At 45.0% G+C, this 23,953-nt stretch overlaps 1 protein-coding gene across 2 annotated transcripts in view; it reads left to right on the forward strand.

Moving 5' to 3' along the window:
- NFKBIE (NFKB inhibitor epsilon) overlaps nucleotides 1–23,953 on the forward strand; it is a 179,419-nt gene that overhangs the window by 110,691 nt on the left and 44,775 nt on the right. For both annotated transcript variants that reach the window (XR_013596058.1, XM_078647301.1), the window contains one exon: nucleotides 9,529–9,617. Coding sequence is in view for 1 of the 2 variants with exons in the window: in XM_078647301.1 (XP_078503427.1) it covers nucleotides 9,529–9,617 (89 nt within the window). In the remaining variant the exon portion in view is untranslated. The remainder of the gene's footprint in view (nucleotides 1–9,528; nucleotides 9,618–23,953) is intronic.

Here is a 23,953-nt window from a genome sequence, read left to right on the forward strand (position 1 = left end):
TAATTTGAGCCAGTGGTTTCGGGTGTTCTGCACCGGCACTCAATTTGTTTCCAGGGCTGGCAGCAGCACTTACTTGTCAACAGTGCACTTATGACAGTCTGCCACACGGTGGCGCTGCTCTTGTAAATTAGACATGAGCAGAACGATTGTTTCTGAATACAATATACATTAAAAATGATTAATCCCTGCCTCCTCAGTCATTCCTTCAGCTTTGGGGACCTGGAATAATCTGAACTGTCGCACTTGCAGGCGAGCGAGATGGTTAGTAGTTGTTTTGGTAGCGATGACAGGGGCGATGGGAGGTGCAACCTGCAGTGGCCTCCTTGTCAGGGCCCTGCCACTTATAATTTGACAAATTAAGCACTGCGCAAGACTAAAAGGAACAAATAACTGCATATAAAATAATACACACCTTAAATGAAGAATAAATGCAAGTTAAACTAATCAGTGGGTAACTTTTTTCCTGTTATGAGCCCACTGTTGGTAAATGTGAGCACTGCAGGTGTATGTGTGTGCAATCAGAGGCCCAGTTTTTTACAGCAGCAAATAGTGACTTGTGTATTTTTAGTGCTAGGGGGTCCCTGCTTGACACAGAAAACACTGTGAATGTGTAAGTCATTAAAACAAATTGCATGCAGACAGTACAAGATAGGCTAGCACAAAATTCTGAAACAAATTTAGGTAAAACACAAAAAAGTGTTTTCAAAGTGAAGATTTTAGTAAAATGCAGATTGTACCCAGTGCAAGCAGTTTTACAACTGTCCATAAAAAACTCACTGCACTCCACAGCTAACCTTGGAACACCCCTGCAATACCTCTGAAAATTAATACATCTTTGTCTTCAGAAAGATTTGAGTAAACTCTATCCATTAATGTCTATACCGGCTTCCAAGCAGCCTTTCTATTTTGTATTGACCAACTGCACATGGGAAACAGCCATCACAACGCAACTATTACAACGCACTACCATTACAACAAAACGTTTACAACGCAACATCCATTACAACGCATGCTATTACAACGCATGCCATTACACCCCAGATGCTATTACAACGCATGCCATTACAATGTAAGTATTGGTAAGTATTTAAATTAATCACATTTTATTTTAATTAATTAAAATAATTATTTAAAATATTTATAATTAAAAAAAATAATTTTAAGTATGGGTAAGTATTTTAATTAATTAATATTATTTTAATTGTATTTTAATTAATTAAAATAATTATTTAAATTATTTATAATTTAAAAAAAATCATTTTAATATAAATTATTTTAATTTAGTAATTTTAACCCCTACTTTATCCAAAACTTACCCTACTATTACACCCCCCTGGAGTTAGAATCGTAATTTTAACCCCTACACTATCCAACACTCACCCTACTATTACACCCCCCTGGAGTTAGAATAGTATTGTTAACCCCTACACTATCCAACACTTACCCTACTACTATTACACCCCCCCAGGAGTTAGAATAGAAATTAAAAATATAATAAATAAAATTAATAATTAAATGAAATTAATTAAAAAAATATATATAAAACTAAATTAATAATAATAAATTTAAATAGTTGAAATACAATTAATAATTAATGTATATTTAAAAAAAGTATAAAATAAATAAAAGTAACTAAATATTAATAAAATTTAATAATATATTAAATAAAATTAATAATTAATTTAAAACAATAATTTAAAAAAATTATATTAAAATGTAATTAATAATAATATTAAATACTTTCCTATACTTACGTTGTAATGGTAGGCGTTGTAATAGCATCTGGGATGTAATGGCATGCGTTGTAAAAGCATGAGTTGTAATGGATGTTGCGTTGTAAAAGTTTTGTTTTAATGGCATGCGTTGTGAATGTATGCGTTGTAACGTCATACATCCACTGCACATATCTACGTTGCTTTTCATGCAACAGGCCCCCTGGCAACAAGGGTTGTTTTTTATTTAGCTGTCTGCCCCTGCTTTGGGATCACAGAAAAGTTTAGTTGGAAACTCAATAGGAGTGGGAGGAGGACTACTCACTCCAAGGGCCTGATAATGAGTTCGCGAGTGTGGGTGCAGGCCGCTATGCCACTGTCCGCTCCCATACTGCCAAACCTTACTGCCAACCGCACGCCAGATTTCGACTTACCTCGTGGTCTGGCTGGCGGTCCTTTGGCGTTCCCACGGTGGTGCCTATTAAAAGGCACCGTAATGAAGGCCTCAAAGCCCATTCCTTCATGGATGGACTGTTCAGTCAATGCAGTGCATAAAGGGGGCCCATGCAGACAATGGGGCACACCATATGCTGCCACCTAATGCATCCCATGGCCCTTAGGCAATAGGGGGCACTATAGGTCCCCCTTTGTTTCCTCCCTGCCACAGTTTTCATGGCGTCCTCGCTGCCATGAAAACTGTGAAGGTGAGAAAACTCCAAATATGCTTGGCGGTGCCGCAGCGGCACTGCCTATTGGAGCCTCTGACTGCCCCGCCACCGCCAGGGATTGTGGATTCCTGGTGGCTCTGGTGGTTCTATGGTAGTCCGACCACTGTCTTTTTAACACGGTGGCCAGACCGCCGGTGTGGCGATCCCCGACAAGTAATGTGAGGACTGACTGAGCGTACACTGAAGTGTGTGAGGGAAGTGATGTGAAAAGGGATTGTGTACACACTGAAGTGTGTGAGGGAAGTGTATGAGGAGTGACCGTATGTACACTGAAGTGTACTAGATAAGTGATGTGAGGACTGACTGAGTGTACACTGAAGCGTGTACAGGAGGTGATGTGAAAAGTGGTTGAGCGTACACTGAAGCGTGTGAGAGAAGTGATGTGAAAAGTGATTGTGTACACACTGAAGTGTGTGAGGGAAGTGTATGAGGAGTGACCGTATGTACACTGAAGTGTACTAGATAAGTGATGTGAGGACTGACTGAGTGTACACTGAAGCGTGTACAGGAGGTGATGTGAAAAGTGGTTGAGCGTACACTGAAGCGTGTGAGAGAAGTGATGTGAAAAGTGATTGTGTACACACTGAAGTGTGTGAGGGAAGTGATATGAGGAGTGACTGTATGTACACTGAAGTGTGTGACAGAAGTGATGTGAGGACTGATTGAGTGTACACTGAAGTGTGTGCAGGAGGTGGTGTGTAAAGTGACTGAGAGTACACTGAAGTGTGTGAGGGTAGTGATGTGAAAAGTGATTAAGCATACACTGAAGTTTGTGACAGAAGTGATGTGAGGAGTGTGAGAAGTTGGCCTGGTATATGATGTTCACTATTCTAGTGAACACCTTGCACCAGTCCAATCAACCCTTATGGTGATGGTTGTAAGTCCACCTTATAGACCAGCTATCCGAGGGGTAGCATGGACAGAACAGACTTAAGCTAAAAGACCTTGAGGGCGTGTAAAGCCAGCTGTTTTACCATATGTAACCCCTTGAATACCAAATGAAAGGACACCACACAGGATATATATAAAATATATATGTATTTATTTACTAACACACTCCTCTGAACTCTTTATGAGATCAGAGGCCAAAGCACATCACAAGATACTTATTCAGAATACGTTAAGTTACACAAATTACAGTTAGGCCCTAGGGGCGAAGCAAACCATATATTAAGAAAGTGGTATAAGTACCACGTCATGAGAAAAGGCAAGTCCTAGGGCCTAGGGAATCGCTGGGGCTACACTATCTGAACTGGGGTGTGCACGGAGCACCTAGTGTGCCCCAGGCAGTGTCTCATTCTATTCAGCCCTCCCTGTCCCAATATACAAAGTCCTGTCTGGGGTGGTGCTCGCACCTCTCCAGGCAGGAAACCTACTGTCCAAACCTCCGTGACTGGAACGACTCCCAGCAGCAGGAGGTCAGACTAGTGTCTGTGGCAGCAGCATCCATTTTGTGACGCTGGGGCTCTGGTTAACTTTAACCGGGATAGTCAGAACTAACATGTCTTCTCCCTCTAGAAGGGTGGAATGCTACTCCCATCGCCAGAATTGGCGAGGGGGTAGTATTCCAAAGCGTATGACACCTTACACGACATGTTTGGATAAAGCCAAACCAAAGTTAGCATTTAACCGCGAGGATTATAATGCACTTAAGAGTATATGGTATGGCGATATCATAGAACAGCTATAAGGACTTGGTTCCGAAAGCTGCAGAGGGGCTCAACTCATGCTAGAGCACCCTCTCACATAAAACCAAGCACTCTGCCTCCAGGATTGTTAAGGCCTGCCATAGGAGTGACCTATAGGTTACTGTGTGTCTATATATAAGGGTAGATATAGGAATACTATACCTAAGCAAGGGATGATTACACGACCTTGCCCCAGCTGAGTCATCAGCCAGTTGTGTCAGTTTGGATGGCCAGCTAGGGGTGGCATAATACATGCTGCAGCCCCTGGTAGGCCTTGGTTACACCTATGCCCTGAGTACCTAGGGTACACTTCTACAGGTGCTGACAAGGTGAACCAATTCCCAATTGTGGATGTACCTAGAGTACATGGTGTAAATTTAGAGAGAGTGCATCTGGGCTGTGGGCCTGATCAGCAGGCCCACAGCCACATCTAAGTCGGAAACCAGAGAAGCAAAAGCAAAAAGTGGGGTTGACCATAGGAAGCAGACCCTACTCTCCTACAAGGAGTAACTGAGTGTACACTGAAGTGTATGAGGGAAGTGATGTGGGAAGTGGTTGAGTGTACACTGAAGTGTTTTTGTGTTTTCAAGTGATTTCAATAACTTAAAAAACAGTGGTTACACGTTGTTAGCATTGGGGTCTCTGGTTGGCGCAAGTATTCACTTGTGACAAGCAGGGACCCTCTCCTCTAAGTCAGGGCGAAGGATGACCCCTTAGAATTACCCTTGATCACCCTCTAGGTGCGTGGCGTGAGCAGCCAAGGCTATTCTTCAGAATAGTTCAAAACAGGTTTAGTCTCTTTGGAAAGTGTGATACTCCTTTTACAGATACTTCTTCTGTATTTTTTGGTACATTGGGCCAGTCTTAGGCCAGCTGGACGCTTCTGTATGCTTTAAACGGGATAAATCGGCAGGCCCTACCAATACTCACGCATCTCGTGTGAGAAACGTACCCGAGGCCCTACCAACTCTCGCGCATCTCGCGTGAGCCAGCGTACACGGCGTACTGCTCCAAGAAAATGCAAAACAATGGTACAAGCCGTACCCAGCTTGTGCGGCTCGTACTGCGGGGTGATTGCAGCGTACTGGGCACCTTTCAGAGGGCTAGGGGCCAGATTGACAAAGCGCTCGATTTGTCTTAGCAACAAGCGCACTGTTCGGTTCTGTGGGGCACAGCAGGCAATACGACGCGCACAGCTAGATAATGGGGAAATAAAGCGTTGCGGGCCCCGAGCCCGTTGTGCTAGCGCGTACCTTCAGACTGCAGTTCTCTTTCTGGGACGAGTCGTACACGGGGAGTGCGACTCGTTTCTTGGCTGTGTCCTCGGATCTCTCCTTTTCAGCGGGTGTGCGCGCACAGGCGGACGCGGCCCACGACCTCGGTACAGAAGGTACTGGGGTCTCCCAACAGGGGGGCGGCGCAGCCTGCAAACTCCTCGGGTCGGCGAGCGGAGATAGCAGGGCACGGTCCTACGTGCGGGCTGCAGCCTCTGCGTAGGTCACCGGCCTTGAGGAAATTCCGGCGGGAGGGGCGAGTGAGCGCTCAGCGTGCTCCAGTGGCAGGCAGGGGCAGAGGAGCAGACAGGCTCCCGAGTACCACAGCCCTAGGAGGGGGCGATGAGGGGCGCAGACTCAACTCCGGCGGGAGGCACACACGGTTGGCAGATAGAAACGAGCGAAGGCACAATGAACCCACTGGTCCTGGGGTTCAGTTCAGTGGGCAAGCTCAATCAAGCCCTTGGAGAAAGTTTCTAGCACAAGTCAGCAAAGTCTTTTCAGCAAGTCTTTTCCTCTCCTTCCTCAGCAAGGCAAGCAGCAGGCCAGTCCTTCCAGCGTCTTGTTCTCCTTCTTGTTGGGCATAGGTTCTTTGTGGGAAACAGGATTCTGATTTGCAAGGAGCAGGGCTCCTACTTTTATACAGCATTTTCTTTGTTCTTGCAGGCCAGGGGGGCCTCTGCATAACTTCTTTTAGACTCTGAGCACTTTGTTGGGTGTACTCTGGTCTCTTCTTTCAGTGTGAGGGGCAGGCACATCAGACGCTCCACAGGAGGTGGAGCCAGCATTGTGTGGACAGGGGCAGCCAGGAGTACCTTGATGACAGTGCTTCGCCCTTCCTGGGCCAGGTGTCGGCTGAGTCATCAGTCGCTCCCCAGGGGGCGGAGCCAGCATTGTGGTGGCAGAGCACAGTCCTATTCAGAGTCCAGGGTCTCTCCCACCTCCCACTAAGGTGTAATCCTTGCATTCACTACCTGTCATCCCCCAGCCCTGTCACTCACATAACCCAGACAGTCAGATACACATCCTAGCAGAGGCGGGCTGAAAGGGTTAGGCAAGCAAATGCTAGCTTTCTAAAAGTAGCATTTGCAAACACAGGATATTAAAATAAACTTTACTAAAAGAAGTATTGTATTATTCTGAGTTCAGGCATACTAAACTTGACTTTCTACCATGTTCCCTGAGCCTGCTGGGATTATAGAGTGTAATAATTCCAGCAGCCCATCTTGGCCTAAGAGAACAGGTAGCCTTACAATAGTGAAAAACAAAATTGGTTGTAATTCACTATTAGGACATGCCACACTCATCAGGGCTTGTCCTACCTTACACTTACAATGCACCCTGCCCTTGGGCCTACCATAGGGGTGACTAATATGAAGTTAAGGGAAGGTTTAGAGGCTGGCAAGTGTGTGCACTTGCCCAGCCAGCATGACAGTACCAGACTACATGCAGGTTCTGCAGTGGCAGACCCTAGATACATTTTACAGGCTGCTTCTGTGGGTGGCGCAACCAGCGCTGCAGGCCCACTAGCAGTATTGGCATTCACAAGCCCTGGCACTCCTGGTGCACTTTACTGGGGACTGACAGTAAATCCAATGAACCAATCATGAACATCAATCACAGTTACACTTTGCACAGGGAGAGCATATGCACTTTAGCACTGGTCAGCAGTGGTAAAGTGCCCCGAGTCATTAAACCAACAAAAACAGGTCAGAGAGAATATTGGAGGAAGGCAAAAAGTTCAGGGATGACCCTGCCAAGAGGGCCAAGTCCAACACACATTTTTGCGCCGTTAACAATTACAGAAACAGTGTTTTTCCGGTGTTTATGGAACAGTTTGCTTTTATTATTGCTTGCTTTCTGCACTGATAGCACATGGTATATAGACAGTGACGTAGAGTGTATATGAGGTCCAAATATATTTTTGCAAATTAAACTAATTGTAGTGCACCATACAATACTTCAGTGAGCCTTTGGTCATGCATGCTCGCTCTTTCCTTCCCGTGTAAACTTATACCTGTGAATAGGCCCTCTCAACATTGGCACCTGAGATGGGCAACACCAAAACAGCCAGTACACAACTTGTTAACTCTGGCCGCTGACTTAGCTTTCCAAGCCAATACTGGTTCACTTGACGATTGCGATTCTCAGGGCAGGTTCTGCAACACTTGCGCTGATCTGGGCGTTTATGCTGTCAGAGTTATTGAAGCTGTCAAAAATAAAGCCACACTTTTGAAACTACGGAGGAAATTCAACTTTACCGAAGGGATCTAGAACTTGTACAGAGTACCACAGTGTTGCTTCATTGACTTCAAATGCCATTGGTGGTGAAGGGCCATTTCTAATACATTGTAAAGTAAAGGTTCCTGAATTGCTCCTCACCTTTGCTTTGCTTACCAAGTGGCAAGCACTCTAACATGTAACATGTTGCAGTTCCAAAATCACTAAAGGTGTCGCCCAGTCTACTCTCAAGGAGATGTTTCACACCTACACCAATTATGATGAACACTTGGCAGACACGGTGTTTTCAGACTCTAGTTTTTTTAGAAAGTCCACTACAGCTGTTATGTTTTCCTGTAAAAATCGAAGAATGCAGTAGAGTGTACTTTTTTCACATCACTATCAATGTGCGACCAAAGAGCCTCACATTTCTTGCCTTTGGCGTCATCACTCAGCAGAAATTCTATAAAAGGTTGCCACATGGATAATATACCATTCATAGCCCCTTGGACTGAGAACCATCAGCTAAGGGATACAGTTGTGATGACTCTTTCTTTGATGCCACACAAAGCACGAAATTATCCTGTGCATAAGAAAACAGTGCACCAGAATGGACTAAAAAGTCGATAGCATTCTTCATTAACTCTGAAGATTATAAAGATGCTTTCAGCATACAATCTAACAAGTGGTAATGATCCCTAACAGGGAAGCACTTCAGCTCAGATATCAATTTTGACAGGTCATCACACAACTTTTTCATATACGTAGCTGAATCACTGTAAATACAAACAATTTCAATCCAATCTTTGTTGAACTTGGAAAGAACCTTTTTTGCAGAGCATTCCAAGTGACACTGCGTTCCATGTTTTCCAAAAATCTGGTGTCATGTTTTAACCACTATTCCAGATGCTTGGTGATAGCGCTCTTTTCACATTTACTTGTCACTATACCTTGCATTGAATGTTTAAAGCCTAAGGTTTTGGTTATTCGCCTACTATCAATACTGACTCACTAAAAAAATGGGGGCTGACATATTAAGGGTTTTTACCCATTCTCTGTGGGTAAATGTGATGACACATATTAGGAAAGATTACTATGAAACCAGCCATTTTACCAGTGAAAGAATCAAAAGCAGCCAAAATATCAAATATGATTTTGATATTGCCTGATTGACTGCAGTTTATAAAATAATTGAACAAGACCTAAAACATGCTTCTAAACCCGGTATCTTTAGACCAAAGACCACAAAACTGGAAAAAACACTAGGAAGAATAAACAATATTTTAGTGGCCTCCCTAAACAACAAAACTCAAGCAGAATAATGTTAGCCCAGACTTTCTTACTGCTAGCTTGTATAACAAAGTTAGATTGTATTGGCCCATTCAGGAAGATAGAAAATGACTCTTTCACTCTCTTTTTCCTTTCTTTGAATGGCATTTAGTTTGTGGTTGTGAAGGTGTTTTTTCAGTGTTTTTATGTTTTTCACTGGTGAGGGCTATTTCTCTTTCAGTGGGGTTTTATCAATTATTATAGGTTTAAACCTAAAACTGGACAGCCTATGTATGAGAGATGTGACTGAGTGCACATTGAAGTGTATGAGAGAAGTGACTGAGTGCACATTGAAGTGTATGAGAGAAGTGACTGAGTGCACATTGAAGTGTATGAGAGAAGTGATTGAGTGCACATTGAAGTGTTTGAGGGAAGTGACTGAGTGTACATTGAAATGTTTGAGGCCAGTGATGAGAGAAGTGACTAGTGTGTACATTGATATGTATGTGGTAAGTGAGCGTACATTGATATGTATGTGGTAAGTGAGTGTACATTGATGTTCTGGAGGCAGTGAGGTAAGCCTGTGTATCTTTAAACTCCTCTTCTTTAACCCCCCTCTCTCTCCTCGTCCTGCCAGGACTGGACTGCCTGCACATAGCCACGCTGACGAAGAACCTCTCTCTGATCTCCCTGCTGCTGAAGAGGAAGGCGGATATCAACATTAAGGTACCGGTGACTGACTGCCTATTAAAGGCCAGCTACAAGGACCCCAAGCCTGCACTTCAAGTAGGGGGCTCCCCATGCACTTTGTAGGGTCTCCCAGAGGGAGGTGTGCTGAGGACCCAGGAGGAGGCGTGAGCTGTGGCCCCAGCAGAGACCCCTAGGGTGGGCAGCCATTCTGTATGTGGCAGCAGCGTGCTGTCCTTCACCACTGTGTCCCACGTCACAGGGCAGAATTTAACCCCCCACCACCTCCACTGCCCTCAGCTGTCAGTGGACGCCTCTGCCGCGGTGTTCCTCACCAGGGTGGGCTGCTCAGGGGCCTTGAGGTGTTTACCAGCCAGTTGGTGAAAATAATCAAACGCTTGTGAAAATGAGCTCACCGGTGGTTGCACACGTGAACACCAAAACAATGCAGGTTTGGGAGGTGATGGACGGGAGGCCACAGATGGAATGGGAGTTCGGGGAAAGAAAGTGTCCTTACCTCCTGCAAGAAGAGGTATCTGTCAGACAGACACAACCTAATTTTTAAATGTATCAGTGCTGAATTGGAAAAAAGAAACAGGAGCCCTTAAAAGGGGGAGACTGCGGAGGCGGGGCTAAAGGGGGAGGGCCAGAGGACAGGAGGCGGAGTCAGGCAGGGCGGAGTCAGAAGGTGTCCATTAAACAACCCTTTTGTACTGAAGAGGGCTCCTCAAATAGAAAATACTATGCTCTGACATAGCTAAAATTTGTGAAAAAAACAAGGACCCCCTGTAGTGGATAAATATCCTGGGACAGGGCAAACAATATATGTGAGATAACAATCCCAGTGTGGAAAAGTAAATTTTGCCATGTTCTGTGTCCCTACGTGTCATCCATCATATGTTATGTGTGCATGATTAAATATGCATATGCATTCCCCATGTTCGATTAAAGACGCAATTATAGTTGTGTCCACTTCTAGTATGCCAGTTTCCAGTCCTCGTGAATACCACGAATATCAGGCCTATGTAAAGCTACGTTGCCACGTCTCTCAGTGTGCACGTTATTCTATTATAAAGTCCCCGTTTCTAGGCCTCAAAAAAGGGCCTGGACACCAGATTCAGCTCCTGTCTCCTGAAACCTCGCTGAGGAGCGATACAGCCCCCACCTGTATCCTCGACCTTTCACTTACTTCCTGCCTCGCAGTGCCCGGCCCAGCCTGGCTCAGTCTCTGAGTCTGCCAAAAGTATGTTATGATTCCAGTTATCAGTTCAGTCCTCCTTCTCTGCATTCCTAAGCTACTGAACTGCATCAATAGTTTCCGTCATTGTCTAGCCTTCACGTCTCCACGTTAGAGAAATACTGCATTTAATGGTCATTTAATATTCTTCATCACGCACTACATGTAGAGTAATGCATGGTCCAGTCTTAGAATCAAGTTAGCCTTTCCCCCCCTGACTTCTAGTTTATATCAACATGTTCTCTAAACATCAGATACTAGATACTGTTTAGGTACATGTCGCCCTGACTCTCCAGACTTCAGTCTCTGCTCCTAGCACAGAGTTCATAGCCCCCAGCTTCTCCTAGTAACATGTCATTGCTAGTTTGCGCGCACCATCAGATTAGAGGTCCCGGCTCCTTAGGTAGCCCCCTCCATGGTTTCCGCCCCATTCATGACATATTCTGTTACGTTTGCATCACATGTCTATGTATACGCCCTGTTACACCTCTTTTCGCCCTTATCTTTCGCGACTGCTACGCGTCACGCCTTCTGCTCCACCCACTGCTACGCCTACTGCAATGTAATGCTATGTGTTTGCGTTATGTATATATGCTCATGTATTGTTATTAAAAGTCAGCGCGCTCATCCCAGATCCAGCCCCAGCAGCTGCTGGGCCCTGCCATCCTATTCCTATGCAGGTTGTCCTGTTCCTGTCCTTATGCTGTATTAAACCTGCAAAACTCCTACTACCTCGAATCTTGACTCTTATTTATTGAGCTATCTGTTATGATATATGTCTAGTCAAAAAGAGAGGTATTATTTATTTATTTACCACATAATGGCGCCCGAATAGGGACTTGCCCTTTCCCCACGCGTCGGTGAAGCCACGCCGACCCCCTGACCCTCTGCAGCCGTGACGGAACCATACCGTGCACATGCAGATATTTCTGCTTCAAGTATCCCTCAGGCCCACGGAGGAGGCGGTCCAGCATCCAAACGAGACGGTGGAGGAACGCGGCGAGTCCCGACCAGAGCCCAAGCCAAGAGTCCAAGGTCCGAGGTATCCGGAGGCCCACCCGTAACTGAAGTCCGAAGTTCGTCGTCCGTCGTCGTAGCAGTCCAGTCCAGTCCGAGGCCTTCCGTTCTTGCTGCCCGGTGAGTACCATTACTGGGGTAGTATCTAGACAGGGTCAATCTAAATTGACTCTGGTCCGTGGGTTGGTGGTACACAGACTCACAAACGAAGTGTTCACCTAGGTGGATACGGGTCTTGATGCGTCCCTTTATGGGACCGGTATGTTCCGTACTGTTTCAGCAGTGCATCCAGTAACTCTAGTCTGTTCCGTTCTCGAGAAATTCTTGTGTTTCTGCTTTCAGTATTCCAGGTAATATTCTGTCCGAACTGTTATGTTATGATGTTGTTCAATGTATTTCCAATGTCGTGGTATGCCTGAATTGTTCTCCAAATTGTTATTGTTCCTCGTGTATTGTATTGTGTTCCGATTCAAGTTTACAATGTCTCTCTTTTCGAGATTACGTCAGCTAAAAACTAGAAAAGGTTTGTTAGAAGAAGCAGTTCCTGTTCCGCCGAGGGACAGTCCTGGTCACTTTATGTATCAGAAGCATGGCATAAGCGCCATATTGTATCTAGATTTATGGGTAGAGTATACCAAACAGTTAGAAGAAAAGTATAGATGGCCCGTATCGGGTACATGGGATGCCGAGTGCATCATGCGAGTAGAAGAAGCATTATGGAAAAAGAAAGCCAGACAATCACAGAAAGATGCCATCGAGTTATGGCGTAAAGAAGCTCATAAGAGAACGAAAAGGAAATCAGAAAGTCAGAATTAAGTAGAGAATCCTTAGAACGAGCACAAGAAAAAGAACTAATCGAGATAGGTGAACAAGTCAAAGCCGAACAGTCAGACAGACAGAGGCATGCCCTTATTAGGGGTATGTATCCTCTCCTTGCCGAGGGCTTGCCAAAAGCGACCCCAGAGGCATCCAGTAATTTCCCGCCACCATTAGTTCCGACCAAGCTACGTCACAAACAGACCGCAGCTGATATTTTTATTTCATCCTATTTAGACGACACAGTCCCAGAATATGCAAATCCTGTTCGCGCTCCACCAGTCCCTGTAAATCAGGCACTTCCCGCTCCTCCAGACACCGGAGTACCTGTTACGGTACCCCCGGTCCAGCCCGCCATACAAGTCCAGCCTACATTTCCATTTCCCACTCTGCCAGGACGAAGAGCCTCAGTAGACGACTCTAGTTTAGGGGCCGCAGGGGGAGGTACTCCTCAAACCCCGCCGCCACACAAGCGTTTAACGACAGCCGAATTACATGCACAAGCGTCACAGCGTACGCCCAGACATCAGACTGTAGCAGAAATAAGAAAATCCCTTGCCGAATGCGGCTATGATCCAGTCCCAGGCGAGGATAATATGGTTTTATATTCATTCCGCGTAAGAAAGGTGGCCGAGTATCTAGTCACCTTACCGAATATGAAAGAAGATCTAGACAGAATATATCGTTTCATCCGTACAGGGGATGATCCAGAAAGCATTAACGAGGCCATGTCTCAAAGGAAAGCCGAGATCCAGCTCATGATATTAAAGTTTCTGATCAATTGTCTAATAAGAGAACAAGATTACCCGTCTAAAGATCCGGCTGAAATGAAAACCCTGACAAGGTGGAGTGATAATATAGCCGAGGGTAAGCACAAGACCGTCGGTGCTATGGAGAGTATGTACAAGAAAATCCGTAGAGAAATAATAAAGATACACGAACAACGTAAAGCAGCACAAGTAAGCGAGAAAGAAAGTAATTCTGATACTGAAGAGGTAGAGGACGAGAATCCCGCCAGAATAGCGTATGTAGGAAAATCTAGATTTCCAGATCGCCATTTACGCCTAGAACACAAGTCTATTTTTCATTCTCCAGCACCAGAACAAGGTTCACTAGAACAAGTGTTTCAAGCTACCGATCACATTCTGAAATCACGAATTGGTTACAGTGAGTTAAGTACCATGCATGAACAAGAACTAGCCCGATCAGCAGTCCGATGGATTACTGATTCTATCACTTTTCCAGACGAAATAGTGGCACAAATGTTTCTGAAAATGCCCCCAGCCGAGCAACGACTGGCGGGTATGTATATGATCCAGCACCTCATTACATTGTATGAGGGTCAACACTCTGATCCAGGCCCGTTACATGATATCCTGAACGAGTTACTCCAGTATAGATGGAAAGGTCTAGGTACCGACTTAATTAGTGTCATTCTAGAACAGCGTCACAAATATAGAACGTTTTTGAACCCGCATTTTGTTCATGTCTCACCCCCAGAAGGTAAACCATTTTACATGGAGAGACAGAATCCGTTACGAGAAGTCCACCCAGTCAGAGGAACGGGTGGCGAACTAGAACGAGTGTTTGTTTACACTCCAATTACAAAGATGGAACTCCTCGAGATGAAGAAATTAATTCCCCGTCATGACAAAGATCCAGCAGGGTTCCATAGAGAATTAAAAGACATGCTCCGTATGGGAGAATACACATACCCAGATATAATTAAAATGTTAAAGGTTCTGCTGCCCGCAGGGGTGTATGAAAAGCTCAAGGAAAAAGAATGGGAGGTGGGAGAGAAAAAGATCGATTGGGCAGTTCTAGAAGCTGAAGACAAGGCACGAGTACCAGGTACCGGTCTTGGAGATAAATGTAAAGAATTACCGGAATTATTAATACAAGTTTTACCTAGATTATTGGCAACGAGAAAAGAAGACTGGGATGCAAATCTCAGCCTGTAAACAAAAGCAAGATGAGGATATTAGTGATTTTTATTCTAGATTTGAAAAATGTTTCAGTATCAACAGTGGCCTCAAGACGAGTAGTGAGTCATACCCTCACCTTTTTGTTACTAAATTAGTCGAGAATTCAAGCCCACAAATTAAAAATCGAGTTTTGAAAGTCGAAAGTACCTGGCAAGCTAATACCCCGTCCCAGATGTTGCAGATGCTCCAATACCACCAGAATAGAATTAGGGAAGAGCAAGAACACGAGAGAAAACGTATGAAAGACACGAAAATGAAAGTACTAGTTGCACAATCTGTTCCTCAAGACAGTCAGAAGAGGGGTCCGAATCAAGCCAGTCATCCTGCAGCTCCCGTTAAAGGGAATTGCAATTATTGTAAACAGCCAGGTCATTTTATAAATGAGTGTGCAGTTCTGAAACACAACATAGCTACTGGTAAGACTAAAGAAAGACCACGTCCGCCTAGACAAGAACAAGTTTCACAGATTCCTCAGCCACAGAATGCACCACAGACAGTTACAGCACTGCAGCCTATTGCTGCAACACAGCACGTTACATCGCAGATGTACCAGTATGCACAGTCTGAGTATCCAGAGTACCAACAGTATTCATGAAACAGCCTAGAGAGGGAGGTAGGCTTGCCTCTCATCGAGATACCTGTAGATCAAGAAGGTCCCTATGTTCACAGTCAAGTATTAGGGAAAGACAGAAAGTTTTTGATCGATACAGGGGCAAGTAGGACCACAATCAGTCACGCCGAAGTTCCAGGGGCTCCGCTCTCAGGCTCAAGAAATGTTTCCCTTGGATTTTCAGGAAAACCTATCGTAAATGAGATTTCAAAGCCAGTTACTCTAGAAGTAGGTCCATTGTCCCGCACTACTGATCTGTTACTTACTAAGTCATGTCCAGAAAACCTATTAGGCATTAAGACACTGAAAGAGTTAGGTGCAGTTATATGCTGTTCCCCAGAGGGAATACGATTGTTCCTACGTGACTTTAAGGGTCACTATGTATTACGAGATTTTGATTCAAGACTGTCTAATGTTCCACAGCATCTATGGGCGCAAGGTCCAACTGATGTAGGTTACATGCAAATCACACCCTATCGTGTGACTCTCAAGCCAGGTGTAGTGTTACCACGAATCAGACAGTACAGATTGCCACCTGAGGCTGTAGCAGCCTTATCCAAAATTATTGACGAGCTCATGGCTCAAGGAGTGGTTGTAGAAACTGACTCCAATGTATGTAATTCTCCGATCATTCCAGTCATGAAACGTACTGATCCAAATGCACCCCCAGTATATCGATTAGTGATTGACCTACGAGAGCTTAATAAATGTATTATTCCTCAGTACCCAGTTGTCCCAGACATCTCTTCCCTATTGACAGCCATTGATTCCGAAGCCACGTTCTTTACTGTAATCGACCTCAAGAACGCATTTTTCAGTGTTCCTATTCATCCAGACAGCCAGTTCCTTTTCGGATTTTGTTTAAATGGAAGGAGCTATATGTTCACACGAGCTCCTCAAGGTTTCACAGAAAGTCCTAGTATTTACAGTCAAGCACTCAAGAGACAACTAGACAACATTCACATGCCAACTGACACTGCCCTGCTCCAGTATGTCGATGATCTACTGATCACAGCCCGTTCTGAACGTGCTTGCGAGCGAGCATCACTGACAGTTCTGTATTTCCTAGCCGAGATGGGGCACAAGGTGTCCCCTTCTAAGCTTCAATTCTGTGTCCAGCAAGTGGTCTACTTAGGACACTTACTGTCCAAGAGGGGTAGGCAGTTGACACCAGACCGTATCCAGTTAATAGCGAGTCTTCCTCAGCCCAAGACCCAGAAGGAGGTACGTGCTTTTATCGGCCTCACTTCTTACTGCAGACAATGGATTCCCCAGTATGCATTTCTAGCCAAACCACTGATACAGTTAACGACACAGGAGGCAGCCGTATCGACTGTCCTCCCTTGGACATCTGAACATACACTTAGTTTCAATGAGTTAAAGAAAGCCCTATGCCAAGCTCCAGTTCTAGCAACACCGAACTACAGTAAGCCTTTTACACTTTTCGTTACTGAACGTGAAGGTACAGCATTATCTGTTCTCACACAAGATCAAGCAGGACAATACAAGCCCTGTGCTTATTTTTCGAGCACATTAGATCCTGTAGCCCAGGCTCTGCCTGCGTGCCTCAAGTCAGTTGCAGCCACAGCCCTAGCTATCAGACAAAGTGATTCCATAGTCTTAGGACACTCCTTGACAGTACATGTTCCACATTCCGTGGAAGTTCTTTTAAACCGAACACAAACTCAGCACTTGACAATTGCACGTTTAACAGGTTATGAATTGACACTGTTCCAGCCACACATAGAAATCAGACGCTGCAACATCCTGAATCCTGCTACATTGTTACCATCAGTTACTCCGAATTCTGCCACACATGACTGTGTGGAAGTAGTTAACATTACGACAAAGCCAAGACAAGATCTGACAGATATTCCGTTACCAGACCCCGACCTGACACTTTATGTGGATGGTTCATGCCTAAGAACAAGTACAGGAGAACTAGTCGCCGCGTATGCAGTGACTACTGACACTGAAGTTATTGAGACACACCGTATTGATACCCTGTCCGCTCAAGCAGCAGAGCTAGTTGCTCTGACACAAGCCTGCATACATGCCAAGAACCAGAGAGTTAATGTTTACACAGATTCACGCTACGCATTTGGAGTCGTACACGACTTCGGAGTGCTCTGGCAGGAGAGAGGTTTCATGACTTCTCATGGAACCAAGATTCAGCATGGTCTCCTTATTCAAGCTCTGTTAGATGCCATACATTTACCGACATCTATCGCTATCATGAAGTGCAAAGCACATACGAAAGTTACTGACCCCATTTCCCAAGGTAATGATCTAGCAGATCGCACAGCCAAGCTTACAGCACAGACTCCAGACATACAAGTTAATCCGACACAGACACATACTCCAGATCCGACTACATGTATGACAGTTAAGGACCCTACACAAGATGTCATAGATATCCAGTTACACGCTACTCCTGAAGAAATCAAGAAATGGTCCGAACAAGGAGGGGTCCAGACAGATCAAGGATGGTTAACAAAGGGTAGAGCCACATGGTTTCTCCCCGACTCTATGGTTCAAGTCATTATTAATACCGCACATAGTCCAGCACATTTAGGAGAAAAAGCTATGTTAGACAGTATCCAGAACATTTGGTTCAACAAGCATTTACGAGCTGCAGCCAAGCAGAAAGTCCGTACCTGTATGATATGTTGTCAGTTTAATCCAGGTAAAAGTGTCCCGGTGGAACAAGGTGGATTCCAGCCTCCTGACCACCCTTTTGAAGTCCTCCAGATGGATTATATTCAGATGGAGCGATGTCGAGGTTTCAAGTATGTCCTTGTAGTTGTATGCGCTCTGTCCAGGTGGACAGAAGCATATCCAGTCCCGGATTACACAGCCGCGACCACTGCCAAGCAGTTGGTTCGTGAGTTCTTCCCCCGTTATGGACTCCCTAGAGTCGTATATTCTGACAACGGCCAGCCATTCTCATCTGAACTCATGAAGCACGTTTCCCTGTTATTAGGGTACCAGTGGAAGTTTCATTGTGTACGCCATCCTGAAGCAGCCGGTCTCGTAGAGAGACATAACCAGACCCTGAAAATCCGAATTGCCAAAGTGTGTAAAGAAAAAGGTGTGGACTGGCTAGTAGCTCTGCCAGTCGCTTTATTTTATATGCGCATGGTCGCACATTCCAGATCAGGTCTGTCCCCGTATGAGGTCGTTTTCGGCCGCCCCCCTAACATGTGGGGTACTCCTAGACCCCGAAGTATTACCGATGTTTCAAGTAATATGCTGACAGATTACCTAGCTTCCTTGATGTCTGCCCTCAACTCATGTCGTTCACAGGTTGCCGCCGCATTTCCAGACAATACCGAGGTGGCACCGCATGAAATCGTTCCAGGATCCATGGTGATGGTCCGCAACTTTGACAGATCAAGTCCGCTGGAGCCTCGTTGGAAAGAGCCCCGACAGGTCCTCCTCACCACCCGTACAGCCGTGAAGTTGGAAGGACGCAAAGGCTGGGTGCACCTTTCTCATATTAAACAATTTAATGGACTGAAACCCGTCTTAAAGAACATTTCCCAGGATTTGAAGGATTGCCAAAGCATTGTTCTCAAGGACTGTCCCGCAAAAGACATTGCTACAACCCCTCCCCTGTTAGAGAAAACTCTGCAACAGGAGTACAAGCTAAAACTCCGGTCTAGTAAAATAAGTCAGTCAGTTTGATTGTCTAAGTCCTCCCCTAGGTGAAACGGTTAGACTGTTTCTGACATGTATAAAATAGACCCCCATAGTGAGAGAGTTAGTCAAAACTCAATCCGATGTATCGTTTTTCTATGTTTCATATTATTTCTCAGCATTATGATTTCCTGCACCAGTTATGCATTTTTCTTGTATTTCCCAGTTCTTCATGTAAATAAGTCTGCTAATGCTACAGTAGAGCACACGTTTAGTGATCTGCCTCCTCATGAACTCTCTTACCGCCTCGCCATGCGAAATAACTCATTCATCCGCATGTTACATTACTCACACCAGTCCAGCAATGCCACTAATTGTTGGGTGTGTGGTCGACTCCCCCCTTTCCAGACACAGAAGGGAGTTCTGCCACTTTTTCCTTATCCATTCTCACATAATGGTTCGTGTGGAGCATGGTCCACGTTAACGTCATCCTCAACAGATATGTCTTTTCTTAACAGTACATGTTTTCCAGACAAGCAAGGTCTCCCCCACAGAACAGGTTTAGATCTAGAAAATGAAGTGTATAATTTAGGTAATTATTCGTCGAATTTCATGGTCCTGAATGTTCAGTCTGATACTACTCCAGACTTACCTGCTATTTCAGTACTACCAGTCAAAGGTGAATTATGTGTCCGAAATTAAGGGTTCCATACACGTAGGACATAGTGATTGTACTACTATTGTCAAGTATAGTGACAGTGGGAAATCTATTTTTAAAGCTTCACGTCATTCTTATTTTATTTGTGGTCAAACTGCATATGTTCGTCTGCCCCTCGATTGGGAGGGAACCTGTTACATTGCCTTCCTACTGCCACCTGTTTTTCTAGCCCCACCTGATTATCATAGAAACACACATCTAGTACACATTAGACATAGAAGGGAGTCCCCAATTGTCGATTATACTGAAACTACTCTAGAACAGTATACAGATTTCAACAGAGGTTTCTTCTTCTTTATAGGACCTATCCAGAATAGTAAGCTAATCCGCAGGTTAACCAGAACCCTTGAAGCTGTAGTAAATGAGACTGCTTCTGCTCTAGGTAACTTAACCGAAGAGCAATCTGCTATGAGATTTGTCGTTTTACAGAATCGTCTCGTCCTTGACGTCATACTGGCCGATAGGGGCGGGGCCTGTAGAGTCATCGGATCTAGTTGCTGCATTTTCATTCCAAATAACGCGCCGTCTGTTTATTCAGCTATAACCAGACTCCATAAAATTGCCCATCTGATACACCAAGATCCAGGCACCTGGACATGGTCCGGTTGGTTCTGGAATATAATTTCCGCCTGGGGATGGAAAGTCTTGTCCTTTCTAGGTATTGCAGTAGCGATCATATTCAGCTGCTGCCTCTGTATACAATGTGGCCCTGCGATTTGCGGCATTTGTGCTACCTCTTGTATTCCTAGTCCCAAGCCCCGTTCTAAATCCCGTTCCAGGATAATTCGAGACGAGCAAATGATACTGTATGAAATGATAGACGGTATCATGAAAATTGATGTTTCCTGATGGAAACGTAGTGACAAGGAGGGAATGTGGAAAAGTAAATTTTGCCATGTTCTGTGTCCCTACGTGTCATCCATCATATGTTATGTGTGCATGATTAAATATGCATATGCATTCCCCATGTTCGATTAAAGACGCAATTATAGTTGTGTCCACTTCTAGTATGCCAGTTTCCAGTCCTCGTGAATACCACGAATATCAGGCCTATGTAAAGCTACGTTGCCACGTCTCTCAGTGTGCACGTTATTCTATTATAAAGTCCCCGTTTCTAGGCCTCAAAAAAGGGCCTGGACACCAGATTCAGCTCCTGTCTCCTGAAACCTCGCTGAGGAGCGATACAGCCCCCACCTGTATCCTCGACCTTTCACTTACTTCCTGCCTCGCAGTGCCCGGCCCAGCCTGGCTCAGTCTCTGAGTCTGCCAAAAGTATGTTATGATTCCAGTTATCAGTTCAGTCCTCCTTCTCTGCATTCCTAAGCTACTGAACTGCATCAATAGTTTCCGTCATTGTCTAGCCTTCACGTCTCCACGTTAGAGAAATACTGCATTTAATGGTCATTTAATATTCTTCATCACGCACTACATGTAGAGTAATGCATGGTCCAGTCTTAGAATCAAGTTAGCCTTTCCCCCCCTGACTTCTAGTTTATATCAACATGTTCTCTAAACATCAGATACTAGATACTGTTTAGGTACATGTCGCCCTGACTCTCCAGACTTCAGTCTCTGCTCCTAGCACAGAGTTCATAGCCCCCAGCTTCTCCTAGTAACACGTCATTGCTAGTTTGCGCGCACCATCAGATTAGAGGTCCCGGCTCCTTAGGTAGCCCCCTCCATGGTTTCCGCCCCATTCATGACATATTCTGTTACGTTTGCATCACATGTCTATGTATACGCCCTGTTACACCTCTTTTCGCCCTTATCTTTCGCGACTGCTACGCGTCACGCCTTCTGCTCCACCCACTGCTACGCCTACTGCAATGTAATGCTATGTGTTTGCGTTATGTATATATGCTCATGTATTGTTATTAAAAGTCAGCGCGCTCATCCCAGATCCAGCCCCAGCAGCTGCTGGGCCCTGCCATCCTATTCCTATGCAGGTTGTCCTGTTCCTGTCCTTATGCTGTATTAAACCTGCAAAACTCCTACTACCTCGAATCTTGACTCTTATTTATTGAGCTATCTGTTATGATATATGTCTAGTCAAAAAGAGAGGTATTATTTATTTATTTACCACACCAGGCATACAGTATCAAAGAGTGGCACAATAGACAAATGGCAAACACACAACCAATTCAATATGAAAAAATATACATGTTTAATATGGTACAGACATATAATAAAAATCAATACATTGATCCTAATTGATAAAATAACATTGTATTAATACATATGTAGTCACAATAAAAATTAATATATAAGAAGTTGACGGTTTCCTGACATAGCTAAATACACTTATACCTTTATGTGTGTGTTGTACAGTTCAGCACACAAGCAAAGTTAGAACTGTTTTGAGAAAGCAAAACTTTTCCCTAACTTTACACCGGCCTCAAAGATGTGTGAATGTTCGGTGTAAATCTCTGACCACCAACATTAGTAGACAAGGATTTCTGTCAAGTCATGAATGTTTGCACGGAAACACGTGTGTACCACCCATCGAACATCAGCTTGACGCAAAGTAGCGCAGCGTAGCACAAAGTGGTACTTTACGTTACTTTGGGGTTACCTTCCAGGGCAAAACATTTTTGTTATGTTATGTTAGGATGAGTGTGGCTCAATGGTTAGAGCGGCAGACCCTGATGCAGAGTTCTGGCCAGGAACCAGGGTTCGATTCCCGCCTTGGCGGGGTCTCGGGCTCAATTTTCCCGGACCTGATAATTCTCGCCTCGGTGCCTATTCTAATCATGGGGGGTCCCACGCTGCAACTCTGGGCAATAGCTGCTTAATCTCCACAATGGCCCCAACAGCGCTGGGATGCCTGGCCTCCACCTTGGGGGTGCCCAGGAGTGGACACTTCACAGGGAAAGCCAGGAAGGGTTTCTCAGCGGTATGAGTATCAGCACCAGGAAGCCAAATAGGCGACACCGCAAGGTGACCGTCTGGTGACAGTGCGCTCTATAAGTACCATGACATTTACATTTACATTTACATATGTTAATAAGCTTTTAAAGCGCACTTCTACCCAAAGGTTGTCCAGGCGCTGAGCCATGCCTTACTGGTTACCAAAAAATAAAATGGCTTTTTGCCCCAGGAAGTAAATTCCACAATCAACACATCAATCACTTTTGTAATCCAGACACGGTGCAAAGTCCTGATACATTTGGTACCAAGTGTATCATTGTTAGGTTGCACCCACCCCACTTGAAGCGCTGACATAGACGGCGTTTCTGAGGTGATTGCCCACTCTACAGTTGTAAAAACCCTGGAATAAAAAGCTATTTTGTAATTTATTGCTTGGTTTTGTGCCTCTTCTGGGAGTAAGAAACTCTAAATAAATACAACTTCGCTACATTACAATACTTAACCTAAGATCTTTAGTATAATCTTGAATATTATGTGACAAGCAGGTTATTGTCTGCTGCACGAATGGATACTATTGTAGCTAACAATCAGTGGCGGCTGGCATCCTCGGGGAGTGGTGAGCGAGCAAATGGTTGGTTGCATGCACTATCGTGCTGCACGCTGCAAATAAAACAATACAAATCAACTTACCTTACACGCACAACACGTCTTCCTCCTCGCTGCACATCCTCCTCCTGTTGCAGTCCGGTGTTAAGGGCGGGCCCCCGCCAACTCCCCTAACCAATCCTGAAGCTGCTCTCATGCTGTTAACCAGCATGAGAGAAGCGCCAGGATTGGAGGGAGCGACCTCTGTTGACGCTCCCAAAGGCACTGGAGGCCTGTGCTTGGTCTAACCCAGCTGACGCAAGACAGCTTGGTTAGAGAGGTTTCAAAGTCTGCATGTCAGGCTGGCCATTGCCAGACGGACAGCCAAAGGGACATGCGCACTTTGAACTGAAGGGCCCAGGCCGCCCACCCGCCTCCCTGCTGCTGACACTCAGCAAGGCCCGTCCTGACACTTGATACGAGGCGGGTCAATGAAAAATAAAATGGTAATAAATTAACTTTATAGCTATTTTATTTTTCGTCTCTCGGAATTTTGGGGACATTTTAGTTGGCGGTGCAATGCTCCTCCGTCCTAATGAAGGAGCCGCCCCTGGTACCATTGTGATGACACTCACACCCCAAACTTTCACACAGGACACACATCGCATTAATACAGACGCAAATGGCCAAAAGTTAAAAAAAACTACAGTAAAACATCAGTTTAGTCCTTGGCTCCTTAACTGATAAACTGCCTCATTGTACCTGTAACCGGTGTGACATTAAAACCTGCGCCAAAGCCAAAGACAGCCTGTTGGAAAGGAACTGTCTGTAAACCATGCGGCCGTACGGAGGCCAGAATGACCTAGCCCGGGAACTTGAACAATGACTGGACTCCCTGCA

This window comes from Lissotriton helveticus, chromosome 6, assembly GCF_964261635.1.
Source record: "Lissotriton helveticus chromosome 6, aLisHel1.1, whole genome shotgun sequence".
NCBI classification, from domain to species: domain Eukaryota; kingdom Metazoa; phylum Chordata; class Amphibia; order Caudata; family Salamandridae; genus Lissotriton; species Lissotriton helveticus.